Genomic DNA, 14,198 nt, shown 5'->3' with positions numbered 1-14,198 from the left:
TTATCTATTGAAACATGGTTAGTATTAGATAATATTAAGAGCTTCGTTATACAGACAGAAAGACTTTTTGGATAATATTTTTAAAAAAATTACCAAACATTTTCGGATTCACCCTTTAATCGCTTAACTCTTACAGGTTCCCAATCTTCATCTTGTAAACCTTGTAATCTGTAATATTCCTCCTTTATATCAAAGGGACGTTCATTTGACTTCATTTTTATTAAATCTTCTTCATTTAACTCCTGAACTCTTGCATCTTCTCTTTCATACTTTACCGCGGTAAACTCAGAAAGCCAATAAGAGCCCGCTACAATTAGTCCACAAAATGGTAATCCAAAAAATAGGAAAGGGTTTCTATTTACTAGTTTTTGATATTTACCTGCTATTGAGGCATTATAAAGCCTCTGTTGTCTTTTTGATTTAAATGTTCTCCCATTCAAAGCCATGATGCAAACACCTCTTCACAATAATTATATACGTCTTTTGTGAGTCGTCATATATTAGAACTATAAAGTGTAGAAATCTAATATCTAAAACTTGGCTTATTAGTTTAGTAGAGTTTTTCCAAACTATTACAATATTTACTCCCTTTTTTAAACAAGATTATCTATACCTATTAAAAATAAAGAAAATAAAACAAAAAAATTAGCCATGCACGTGACGGAAATTAAATTTTACCCTTAATTATTATTTTTACCCAATATCACATTCTCATTATTGAGCAAAAAAAAAGCTATGATTTAGAAGAACATAGCATAACTAAGATGGTGGTATTGACTATTTCTAGGTATAATATCATAATGTTTAACAAAATTGATATCAATTTATTTTAAGACATCAGCATAATTGCACAAGAAAAAAATATCATGTTCTTTTACCAGTTTGATTGGAAGATTTAGAATAGGTTACGTTAAGCTGGGATACTTTAGAGACTGGCACTCTCAAAAGAGTGAATATCTTGAAGTAACAGAGATGACATATATGTATATTGTGTGATATTTTATTTTAATTCTTATTGTTATCGTCACACAACAAAGGCCTATAAATAGGTCTAGCTAGATTCAGGCTGGTACAAACTTTACTTATAATCATTCTTATATAAGAGTTATATATAATATTTGTAGTTAGTTTGAAAAAATGTCTATTTTTTTCAAACTTTGCCTATTTTTACCTATAAATTATTTAGAAATGAAGAATAAAAAAATAAGCTTTCTTAAAAAATATATGTCCGAAAATGGTAACTCCGATTGTTATTAATTCCTAAAATATTTCAAGATTCGAATCATTTTTTTATGGCCAATTCGCGTCGTTTTAGAAATCAGAATTTATAGTGAAGATTTTCCGTACGTTATTTTATAGTAGTAGGCCTTAAATGTTTTTTCTAATTGGGCACCTACGGCTAATATACTAATTGATAAAAATATTTATACCTATACCTAAACTTTATATATATGTTATTTGTATTAACATTAGAATAAAGTATATGGAACAAAATTTAAACTATCCTGTTTGAAAATCTATTAATATACTTAGAATATTTTTTACTGGCTTGTAGTTCATACATTGGTTTTGATTATCTCTATTATTTTTCGAGCCAACGATTTAGATATTTCTTTCAACATAAAATATTTTATTATTATTGTAAAAATTCCTAGAAAATAAGGACCCTAAATTAAGTATTATATTTGTTTTCTATGATTTTTGGATGTTTCAGTAAACTTTATCCTAAGATAAACACAGGTTATTAGTACTATCTAAGATAACATATTCTATATTAAACTTACTTGATAAAATGGTAAACTGCAGAATTGTCTCTGTAGACATATGATTACTTCCACTGTTATTTTGTTATTTTGTTATAATATATTCTAGCAAACAACCAAATTAATAGATGCATAGAATGTTATTAAGGTCAGGGTATATAACTTATTCAATTATCCTTTAATTGCCCATAAGGTATAAACCAAAAAATTATGTATATAATTTCTGTTATTCCTATTATAATAGTAATTTGAGAAATAAATCAATGACTCTTCTTACTCTAGAAAAAAAAGTTCTTTGGATCAATAATTTTTTCACATATAAAATATATCAGGTAAATTTGAAATTAATATTAAAGTACTATACACAAAATAAATTTTGTTAGGGTTAAAATGATTTAATTAATGTTTTATCTATATAAAATAATCGCTTGAAAGAAATAAATTGATCGATATATTTTTTGGGAAAATGCAAATTAAAGGATATAGGTTCAGCTAACTAATCACTTAGTTTCTACCTTTCATATATTTGACTTTCTTTTTGTCATTTTTTGGGGCCTTTTGCTTTTTGAATGTTCTTTCTTGATCTTGTGCACGGTCATTTTTAGTTTTCTTATATGAACGTGAAGATGAAGAATCTTCCATTGCTTCTTGTCTCTTCCTCTTCTTGCTATTCGTAGTTTTCTTATTTTTAGATAAAGCATCAAAGATTTTTGCATTTTTCTTTTCAGTCTCAGTTTGAAACCATGTTCTTTTGGGTCTTGATTGAATTTCAGACTTATGCTTCAATAAATTTTCACTTTTCTTCAATTCCATTTCTGCTCTAATAATTTCTTTTTCTTGTTTTTCCTCATCTAAAATTTCATCAATAGTAGTATCCATCTTTTCAATTAATTTATTTGTCTCCTCAACTTGATTCCAATCGACATTTCTACCTAATGCTTTACCTCTTCCGATGTTTTCTTCCACACTTCGTATGGCACTTCTTACGATGACTCTATCTTGTGAAGCTTCACCAACAAAGGTGACGGAACGACCTTCTCTTCCAGCTCTTGCTGTACGACCAACTCTATGTAAATAGATCTCATAACTTTTTGGCATATCATAATTGATAACAACTTCAATTTTAGGGATATCTAAACCTCTGGAAGCTAAATCTGTACAAAGTAATACCGGTACCTCTAAAGACTTGAATTTGTTAACAGAATCTAAACGCTGTTCTTGGGTTAAAGAACCATGTAATTCTCCCACACTTTGACCCAATAACCCTAATATAATTCTTAATTTGTGGGCTGTTTCCTTTCTTGCAACAAATACCACAATTCTTTTTTGGCCTGCACCGTCTAGTTTTCTAATTAGAGTATATAATAAAGCTGGCTTTAAATTGTCTCTCTTACGGATACGAACGAATTCTTGAACCAATTTGGCAGCAGCTTGTTTTGGAGGATCAATCATAATTCTAACAGGTTTCTTTAAAGACAAAGAAATTAATTGTTTAATCTTTGAGTTCATAGTTGCAGAAAATAGTAAAGTTTGTCTTTTACTTGGTAACAAGGACATAATTTCATTTAATTCATCTTGAAACCCATCTTCTAACATTCTATCAGCTTCATCAATGACTAAAATTTCAACAGAATCAACATTAAAACTAGCTGAATTTCTGATATGATCAATAAATCTACCTGGAGTAGCAACGACAATATCTGGTCTAGATTTTAATTGTTGTTCTTGTTGTCTCAAATTCAGACCACCAACCGCTAAACCAAAAGTAACACCATTAACAAATTTACCGACTTTCTTACCCACGTCGCTGACTTGAATAGCCAATTCACGAGTTGGAGTTAAAACAATAACCCTTGTTGAAGTCACTTTAGCGGGCTTATATAACAAACGTTCGATAATTGGAATCATAAATGCCGCAGTCTTACCAGAACCAGTCACGGCACCTGCAATAATATCTTTACCTAATAAAGCAATTGGAATTGCGGCACTTTGAATTGGAGATGGTTTTGAATATCCAAGTGCAGCCAAACCTTTCAAAACAGGACGTGATAAAGATAAGGTATTAAAGGTATTGTGCACTTGTTTCTTTGCCTCATCACCTTCATTTTCTGGAGCATAAAAGTTAGCCTTTGCTTCTTCACTATCATCTTCTTCTTCCTCTTTCTCATCACCTCCTGGGATATTTAATTCTGAAGTGCCATCATTTTCTTCTTCATCGGCTGACATATCTTCACTCTCTGAATCCTCTTCATCAGCAGCTTCATTAGTCGTCTTAGCATTACCCATACCAAAACCATCCATAGCTAATTCATCGTCATCTCCCTTATCTTGCGCTTCTTCTTCTTCTTCTTCTTCTTCCTTTTCATCTTCATCTTCCTCGTCCTCTTGTTCTTCATCAGAAGTTTCGACATGAGCTTTCTTAATTAAACCACCTTTTCTTCTGATAATTCCATCTAAATCAACATCTCTTTTAGCTTGATCTTCTTTCTTATCACCTAAAAATTCCCAGCCATCGAATTTTGTCGTTAATTCGTCACCATCAGTATTGAAATGAAAGTCACCATTCATATCTTCATGAACATCTTCATCCAATTCTTGGCTATTTTTAGTCTTGCTTTTCTTTTGTTTAGTACTCTTTGAAGAATTTTTCACTGGTGCTGAGTTTCCCTGATTAATTTCATTGTCAGATTCATCTAGATCTGGGATATCATCTTCACTATCACTAATTGTTGGTACGAAATCTAGGTTAACAAACTTCTTTTTCCTGCTGACAACCATATTTTCCTTGTTATTTATGTTTTTCTTGATCATTAAATTAGATCTTATTTTTGTCTAACTTGAAGAGAATCTGTCTAGTTTTTTTTAGTGAAGTTTGGTAAGCGTATGCGATGTAACTTAGAGTTAATTCCATTTTAGAAGTCATCACATCTCATCGATTTTTTTCGTTATTCAAAAATTTTCTAACGATCCAAAACGGGAAGTAGCAAAAAATTTCAAAAAAGATCTAAAATATCTAAATATTCACAACATATGAAATTCGAACTAGGGATAGCCAAGAATTTTGTAAGTTACAATAGATAGCGAAAGGTCAAATAAGAGATTAGTAAAGTCTAATTTATTACTAGTTAAATTATAAAATTCATATTTATAATGATCAATCAATTCTATATTACATTACTCTCCTCTTGGTACACAAATTATATAAGAATGTAGCAAAAAAGCTACAATGCTGCAATCCAATAATTACCTTATTATCCGCTCTTATTAAATAGAGTTAGCATAATAAATAAAATATGTCTTAGAATTAGCAAATTTACACATCACAATTTTATAAATTTATATCACGTGATTACAATTTGTTAATTCCAAACTCGGAATGTAATGAGGAACAAATAATAAAAATAAGACAAACAGTTAAAATAACAAGAGATCAGTGCTATAATAATCTATTTTTGTTAAGCAGATAATTAAGCATTTTATAGACCACTCACTTTTATTATTGTCCATACAGAGGACACAAATGCACAATAATTAAGAAAATATTTGGCAAGGTTAGAGCAATTATTTATATTCAAAGCACCGATAAACAATATGCTCTTATCAAGAAGAATGCTACATGGGCTTCGTGGATTACGGCCCTCTGAAATATTTAAGCAAGATTCCCTATCACCAAGGAAAATTGCCTTGCAAATCATAATATTACAAATGTTTTATTATATAACAGCTTCAATATTGTTTTCAATATGGGCAAAATTAATGGGATTCACACCAGATATTAAAAAATGGATTTGCTCATGGGAGCCAGTTGATTTCACAAATTCTCAGGGTATATCTATATCTATTTTATGGCTATTAGACTCACTGATATGCGTCTTCTTCCTGACTGTTATTGTTGGTAGAAGTAAATTAGCGTGGGATTTTGCTCTAACGGTTCATGCAATTAATTTAATTCTGGTTTGGACCTATACATATAAATTTCCATCATTTTCATGGTTTGTCGTTCAATTTATTTCATCTTTAATATTAATATTTTTAGGGACTTGGACCTCAAGATGGAAAGAATTAAGGGACACATTTTTCGATGGCTTGGTAGATCCGACGATGAGCATACCAAACACTACAGAGCGTAACTCTTCAAATTCTCCTCAGTTTGAGTTAAGGGATTTAGAGAGTCAAAAATAAACAATCTAATGGTTAACTGTAAGAGATAATTACTATATCGAAAGATATAAATCAGCATATAAAGTAAATAAATATAGAATTATTTAGTAACATTGTAATATTACTATTATTAAATATGGGTATACTAAATTATTTGCCTAAGAAACAATCCTTACATGTAAAAAGAAAAAAAAAATACAAGGAAAAAAGTATAATAGAAATATAATAAATTAACAGTTAATTAGTTTCATATTAGTTTTCTAAAAGCTTGTCTACTATATCAAATATTTTGGTTTCAATGGGACAAGACAAACTATTTGTAGAACATATCTCAAGTCCCTTGGAGTTATATTGTCTTAATTGTAATAATACAGTGCTTGCCTCAATTCGAGTCACTACACGATCAAAAAATGATGTGATATCTTGTTCACCGACAGTATTAAGAATAGCTGACTGGATTCGTTGATCAAATTCACTAGGCCCTGTCTTATTTACCCTTTCTTGAATGTCAATCATGCCACCACTTACGGCAGATATAATAGACTCTAATTTATTTGCTAAAACATGCAATCTTACCAACAAAGTCATATCAATTTTTTCATTTTTCTCAGCAGCCATATCATATTCATGTCTGGTTGCTAGTTTACGAGGGTATGCAATAGTAATGAATTCTTTGTTTTCCAGCCCTTTTAATTGTTTTTCACCATAATCAAAGAAAGACCAACCTATATTTTCAAGAATTTCAATTTCTTTCTCCTCCTTTAAGCTGTTATCAATAGTATCATGCTCTTTTGAAATTTCGAATCCCTTAATTACAACTTTAAGATGCCTTTCGAGAATCTTGTTAAACTCAGAAACGAAATCGCTACTTAGGGTAATTTGTCCACCATCTGCAACTCCCGAAACTCTTGCTGCTTTGTTAACAACTGGGCCTAGATAATCCGTCCTTTGAGTTACTAAATCCAACTCAGGAACTGGTCTACCCCAATGTATCCCCATTCTAACAGATAGCCCCTCATAAATCTTAACGCCATTCTTGTCAATAATCATTCTACCATTATTAATAGATGTGATCTCGTCAGGCCATTGTGCATCCAAAAGCTTTAGCTGAACAGATAAACACCAAATAAAGCCACTTAATAAAGTTGGGAATGTTACCATAAAAGCATCACCTTCAGTTTTTACTTCATAACCTCCGTAAATTCGTAGTTGTCTGCGCATAATATCGTTGTGAGTTTTTATTGCTGTTCTCATGGCATTAGGAAATAGCTCCCATAAAAAGGTAGAACTCTTAATATCTGTAAAAATTACGGCAACATCTCCTGTTGGTGGTGAAATTTCAGGCTGTAAACGACGCAAAGCTGCATCTTCGACAATTGTCTTCCTTATATTTACAGAACTTCTTCCTTCATGTTTAAAGCAACGTTCTACATCTTTTTTTAAATTCAAACACATAATAGTTAAATTTTCAGAACAGCCATATGCTATCGCAAGATCTTTCATTTCTTCAGCAGCTACTAGAGGATTTCCGTTTTTTTCCCTTGCTATATCACAGACAGTTTGATAATCAACATAATCCCACAATTGCTTTGTTGCGATTATCACCATATCATCAACAGAAGATATTTTGTGAACGGATATGTCTGGTGATGCATGTATATGAGGGAGTAAATCAAAAAATCCTACTGCTCTCGACACATCAACGCTTGCGTCCAATCTATTATCTTTTACATAACCACCAGAAATACGAATTCTCTCGTACTCATCTCTTTTATAAGGAACATGCAATGTTGTAAGTTGTTTATATTCCCCGTTATTTTTCGATAGAATTGCCATACAATCACCAATATTTGCTGTAAACATTCGTTCGCCTTTTATATAAATAACGGTAGAGCATGCCCCACTAAGAACATCAACAGATGTTAAGTTCTCAACTTTATCACCCTGATCAACAGAATTTAACATCACATTAATTTGTTTATTTAGGAGTAAGAAGCTGAGCCTTAGTGCTTTTTGTATTCCATCATCATCATCTTTACATTTTTCTAACTCATGAATCAAAATCTTGTCATATATATTCTTTACAATACTTGATACATTATTCTCTGTGGCGTTTCCTTGACCCTTGCTGTCATGCATACAAATTAAAATTTCATTATCTTTACCCCTAAATCTAGAAAAAATTACATCTCTAGTGCAAACTGAATTATTATGGCCCAGTGTATCTGCAACCCCATAACCTAGCTCGTTTATTCTTGAGGCGGTAGTTCTCACACGGAAATTTGAGCTATCATCAGGAACTTTGTTTGTATTTAAAGTAGTATCCATTAAACCCAGAATTCTTAGTTTTGGTAAACACGTTAAATCCGATAAATCTTTATGTGTTTCAGGATTCTTCCAAGATTTAATTTCAAATTTTGTATTACCAGAGAAGTTCAAGTATTTCAATTGTTTATTATGTCTCCAATTCCAATCATATCTAAAATTAGAGATGTTATATTTTAATTTGTTTGAGCCAATATCAATAACGTTTAGTTCAGATAATTCTGATACTTCAGATGGTAAAGATGTTAATAAGTTCCCGTTTAACATCAACGTTTTTAATGATTTCCATTTGAGAACAATTTCACCTGGAATGTTTGTAGTTGAATTTCCACTGAAATAGAAATCGGTCAAATTTTCTAACCTTAAATATGATATATCTGTAAAATTGTTGTATGATAAGTTTAATACTTTCAAATTTGTAAAGGTGTTAATCATGTCCCAAACCCTGTCATCAAACTGGTTATCAGCAGCAATGAAAAACATTAAAGACTCGCTTAGTTTTGTACGTTTACCACATGTTTCTTGAAAGAAAGGGTTCTCTAGAACCAAATCTCCAAAAGCATTTGATGAAATGTTAATATAATTCAATTCAATTTGCTCAATTCCTAATACAAAATTTCTAATGTTGTTAGAATGTAAATCTAAGGATTTTAGGCTTGTAAGATTTGAAAAACCCACCGGTAAGCCATCCAATTTATTGCGAGATGCAGACAAGTACACTAAGCGAGTTAAGGATGATATTTCTTGAGGTAGTCTATTCAAATTATTATCACTTAAATCCAACTTTTCTAAGTTAGTTAGTTTTGTAAATAACTCGCCAGGAACACTAGCCAATTTTGCCTTTGCTAGAGATAAACTAGTCATATTATTAGTATAATAATCTTTATATGCTATTGATGTAATAGGGTTTTCTTGTAGTTCCAAGCTCTTTAAATTGGGTAAAGTATCTTTAAAAAAGGAGATTCTATTACCAATAAGAACAATATTTTGAACATGTGGGGCATTTGATTCAACATTAACAATTCTATTATTACGTAAATTTATTGTACGAAGATTGTTTAATTTAGATAAATCACCCACTTCATGAATCTTGTTATTTCTTAAATTTAGCTTCACTAGCTTAGTTAATTGATTAATAGATTGTGGGATAGAATGAATTTTATTATACGATAAATCTAATTGCAAAAGGTTTCTACAATCATTGATAACGGATGGGTAATCAATGAATCTGTTAGAAGAAAGATCTAGTAACTGTAACGTCTGTAAAGAAGAGAATGTATCTGGTAAATTCTCTAATTTATTACATTGTAAATTAAGAATTGTCAATGTTGTAAAATTTTTAATTGATTCAGGAACAGTTTTTATGAAATTTCTTTGTAATTCTAAAGATACCAATTTTCTTGCTTCAGTAATATTTGGAGGGAAATGGGAAGCTCTGATATTAACCATTCGTAAACTAGATAATTTAATAGCAGCTTTAACAAAGCTTGACGGTAACAATATGTTTGGGTTATTAGATACATCAATTGTTTCAATCTCTGGGCAATGCTCGAAAAAGATAATTGGAGGAGTAATTAAATTTAAAGTTCTTAAATTTACTTGTGTAAAATCGCTTCTTAACATTCTACGCTCTTTTTCAGAAATACGATAAGATAATAAAGCAGGATGAAACTCAAATCTGAAAACAAAGCTCATATCCTCCATACCCAAAATGTTCAGAGGATCGGTCTTTCGGAAACCATTTAACAATAAAAGTTTTCTTTCAATTAAAATGGGTTTAGCAGTTGGTTTTAATATCTTTGATATTTTAGCTACTCTTAAGGATAATTGAAATTTCTCGTCAGATTCTAATCTAAATTTTGACTTTATGATAGGTATCATGTCTTGAACAGTTATGGTAGGATAACATGATATGGTAGTATATACCTGTTCTGACTTGAATATACGTATAGCATAACGTTTTTTGGGATCGACATCACTCACATCTCTAAAATAGTTTTCATATGCAAATTCAGCATTATCTGTTTTTTGATCAATTTGAGAATCATCTTCATCTTGACTGAAAAATTCATCGTCAGAAAGTTCTTCTAGCATTAGATCAGAGTCAAAATACTTTTGGTTAGTGGGGCCTAATACGGGAGATGCATTCGGAGATAAGCTATCATCTTTAGGAAGTTTACCATTTTCAATTAACTTTTTATTTTCAGGAGTAAAATTTGTATAGTGGCCTGAAAACAAATTTTGTTGTGATTCATAAAATTTATCGTTCATTTCAGATGAATTTCCAGAAAAGCTAGAATGGATTGAATCTGTTTTAACTCTGGAAGAGTGTGTTGATAAGTGTGAGGCATTTTCTATATCAGGTAATCTAGAAGTAGAAGTTTCTCTATTGACTATACTTTTGATTCTTGATTTTGGCAATATGTTAACTAGACCTTTAAAATTGGCATTATGCTGATCCTGAGAACTAGTGGTATCGATACTATCTACAAAACTTTCTGAATCATTATTTGCAGTGGCGTAAGAACTGTCAGAATCATGTCTAGAAATATTAAATCTAAAATGAATTAAGCTATCATCTTCTGAAGATTTATCATGGTAATTCTTAGATGAATTTTCATGATGAAACAATCCATTATTCATTGTTGACTGATGGTCTGATAGCCTAGCGTGAACTGGATTATTAATTACAAATGAAGTTGTCTTTTGGATTGCATCTGATATAGTGTTATTAAATATAGGAGCCAGACTATGACGTCTCTTATCTGTTAGGAGTTCATGATCTTTTGATTCGTTTGAAGAAGTTCTATGAGAATGGGCTAAAAATTGGTCTACTTTCTTCTTCTCATATTCTACTAGTGATTTTGCATTAGTTATTGACTGTGTTTTTCTAAAATGAGGATTAGCATGTCTATCATGATCAGAAGTTTTGTGTCCATGAGAATACTTAGAACTTTCTTGTTTACTAGGTTCTATTATTTGAACATTACGATCGGTATTATTATATGAATCAGGTTTATCCATAGTGGTTTCAAGCAAATGATTTTTGGCATAATTCTTATGTGCTTGTTGTAAAGAATTTTCCTCATCGGTATTTGAAAGTGAAAAACTTACTTTACGGTTATGTTGTAAATTAGATATTGGAGGCTCTTCAGCTAATGTTTTAAAGGAATCTCTTTTCCTTTCGTAAGATCGTCTTCTCATTCCATGTAAGCCATGAGTTGATTTAGTTACATTATTTGAAGTTAAAATAGGGTCTTTGTCATCCTGGGAACTCTCAGATCCAATGTCATTATTGTGCATATTGGTATCATGAGAATTTTGATCAGTTAAGTGTTCTATATTAGATGTAGCACCTCTGTTTATGCTAGTTTCCTCTGATACTTGATTCAAATGAGAATGTTCTTTAATTTCTAAACTGTCACTTGGTACCGAACTAAAATAAGAGGTATCAGAAGATATTTTTTTGACAGAGGTAGGTGAAGAAATTAAAGAATGTCCTTCTGGTGTACTGCAAGTTAATGTATCCAATATTGGGTAGTTGGAAGGTGTAAGAATATATTCATTAGTAGAATCATTTGGATAATTTGTTTCCTCCACACAGTAATGGATTGATGGATTAGTATTTATAGAATTTTCAGAGACATATGAAGGTCTTCTCGATTTAGGTGATGGGGTTTTTGCATCTAATAATGTAGAGTCGATTGAATTTCGATGAATATTGATTGAGTTTCTACGGGTATCGAGTGAACTCCTGCGCGTATCAATTGTATTACCCTGATGAGTCGATGAGGTAACGATGGTTGATTCTCGATTGTCTGTAAAAGAATTACTTGGAGAGATCGTAGTTTCTCTAGAAATACTTCGATGAGGTTTTGATTGTAGGATTTCATCCTTATTAGTGTGAGGTAGATCTTTACTATGTGAGGAAGGCGATGATACTGCTTCGTGTAAGGAGGATTTTGGTGTTGATGTTTTGTCTTTATGCATGGAAGATCTTCGTGACTCTGTTTTTTCCTTATGTAGAGAAGATTTTCGTGAATTCACTTTTTCCTTGTGAAGAGAGGACCTTCTTGAATCTTTGTGTAGAGAAGATCTTGGTGAAACTTCCTCTCTATGTAAAGAAGATCTGGATACTGTTTCTTCCCGCTCTAAGGAAGTTTTTGGAGATATATTACTCATACTTGTAAAACTAGTCTCATGATGAGCTGTAGCTGTAAGAAATTTGGTTGAATCATCGTGAGAATGGTGATGATGATGATGATGGTAGTAAGGTTGAGATTCCGAGAGATGTTGAGGTTCTGAAGAATGTTGGTGATGGGGGCTTGAAGGAGGATGCATTACAGAAGTGCCTAGTTTCTTCACCAATGAGAAAGGAGATTCGAGTATTTTTCCTGCAGAATTTAACGTTGTAGATGAATCAATTTTCTTTTCCAGCACTTCATGGATTTTATGACTTGTACTGCCACCAGTTGAATTCGTTGAAGATAATGAACTATGTCTATTTGATCTTGATGAAGCAGAGTCTGATTTATAAGACGTTGAAGTTTGCATTGTGTTACTTGATTTCTGTTGGATTACTTTTGGTGGCTGCATCGAGGTTAATAGTTTTGAAGGAGGTACTATTTTATGTCTTGATAATAAAGAAGTAGTATGTGACTCTGATTGATGAGTTACATTGGTATCTTTAGATGCACGTGAATACTGATGATGATGATGTTGTTGTTGTTGTTGTTGTTGTTGATCTATGGAGTTTCTTGTAGAATGTGATGGAGAATGTAAAGGAGAGTGTAAATTCCTATGTGAATTAGTTTTATTTTCAGGCACGGCTGGAGAAGTCTTGTCTGGAGTTTCCCCTTGATCTCGTCTATCATTTAATCTTTTAGGGAGACAATGTGAAGTAATATCCGAAGCGTCTTGGAAATTCAAATGCGGATTAGAACAAGAATGATGAGGTTGACTTATCGTATATGATGAGGCCGATAAATGATTCGTAACAAATTCGGACGGGGAATCGATCCTATCAGAAGCGATCCTATCAGAAGCGATTTTTTTCCATGCATCTACATCTTTAGAAATATCTATATTGGCAACCTTTGATCCTAACGAGCAAGCACGTTGCCTGACTAATTGTTCATGAACTCGTGGCACTGTGATTCGCTTTGTATGATCCTCAGTAACATTTTTCGTGGGTTGTAGATATATCTCTGGAGAATCAAACACTCCAGAATAATCTGTGGAGTCAGTCGCCAATGTCGATAGATGAGTGATTGTGGGGCCTGCTACTGCACTCACTGAGGAGTCTTCAATGTTAACATTAGAATTTGATGAATCATCAGTATCTAAATTAGCTGTTATGAATGATGCTGGTGATGGAGTATTTAAATGACTTGTAGATTCTTGTCTATAATTCATGTCCTTTGGTTTACGGGGATCGATAGAGCCCACCATTGTATAATTTTTGTACCAATTTTATATCTTTACCAATCTATAATAGCTATAAACTGTCATTCTTATCATTAAAAAGGCAATAACATCGACTGTTGATATCAATCATATATCTATACGATCAAAAGCCAATCTCTAAAATATCTCTTGCCAGATTTGGCCTGATGGGAAATTTAGCGGAAAATGGTAACCCCTAGCGCAATTAAGGAAAATTGGGAGACCAACCAAACAATTAGCCCATGTTTCATATTCAATTTACTTTAATTTGTCAATTTCTCACTATAAATCCCTCCAAAGAGCCCCCCAAGTTTCTGAAAGAATGTTTGTCTGCTGACTCCACAGAAGCTTTCCAGGTACTCCGAAAATCTTAAAATAAAAAATTATAATTATTAATAATAAAAATAAAAATCACGTGCTACAGAATATTTATTTTTACGGTCACGCCACCCCGGATCATTAATTAATCGGGATGCAAGAGGCACTTGCATATTTATACCATTC

The 14,198-nt window shown here is 31.9% G+C and overlaps 4 protein-coding genes across 4 annotated transcripts; 1 reads left to right on the top strand and 3 right to left on the bottom strand.

The window, feature by feature from the left end:
• Positions 1-89: 89 nt before the first annotated feature.
• On the bottom strand, positions 90-446 carry COX16 (Cox16p; the record flags this gene model as incomplete). The annotated part of the gene is made up of 1 exon (XM_004179884.1): positions 90-446. The coding sequence occupies one exon, from the start codon at positions 444-446 to the stop codon at positions 90-92; it is 357 nt and encodes a 118-aa protein (XP_004179932.1).
• Positions 447-2,267: 1,821 nt separating this feature from the next.
• DRS1 (putative ATP-dependent RNA helicase) lies at positions 2,268-4,541 on the bottom strand (the record flags this gene model as incomplete). The annotated part of the gene is made up of 1 exon (XM_004179883.1): positions 2,268-4,541. One exon carries the CDS (start codon positions 4,539-4,541, stop codon positions 2,268-2,270), a length of 2,274 nt encoding a protein of 757 aa, XP_004179931.1.
• Positions 4,542-5,354: 813 nt separating this feature from the next.
• Positions 5,355-5,945, top strand: SYS1 (Sys1p; the record flags this gene model as incomplete). Its single annotated transcript, XM_004179882.1, has 1 exon — positions 5,355-5,945. The coding sequence occupies one exon, from the start codon at positions 5,355-5,357 to the stop codon at positions 5,943-5,945; it is 591 nt and encodes a 196-aa protein (XP_004179930.1).
• Positions 5,946-6,176: 231 nt separating this feature from the next.
• On the bottom strand, positions 6,177-13,700 carry CYR1 (adenylate cyclase; the record flags this gene model as incomplete). Its single annotated transcript, XM_004179881.1, has 1 exon — positions 6,177-13,700. One exon carries the CDS (start codon positions 13,698-13,700, stop codon positions 6,177-6,179), a length of 7,524 nt encoding a protein of 2,507 aa, XP_004179929.1.
• Positions 13,701-14,198: the final 498 nt, after the last annotated feature.

The sequence above is a fragment of the Henningerozyma blattae genome, chromosome 3 (genome assembly GCF_000315915.1).
Source record: "Henningerozyma blattae CBS 6284 chromosome 3, complete genome".
In the NCBI taxonomy this organism is placed as follows: domain Eukaryota; kingdom Fungi; phylum Ascomycota; class Saccharomycetes; order Saccharomycetales; family Saccharomycetaceae; genus Henningerozyma; species Henningerozyma blattae.
The sequence above is the reverse complement of the archived record's forward strand: the minus strand, read 5'-3'. Positions and strand labels throughout refer to the sequence as shown.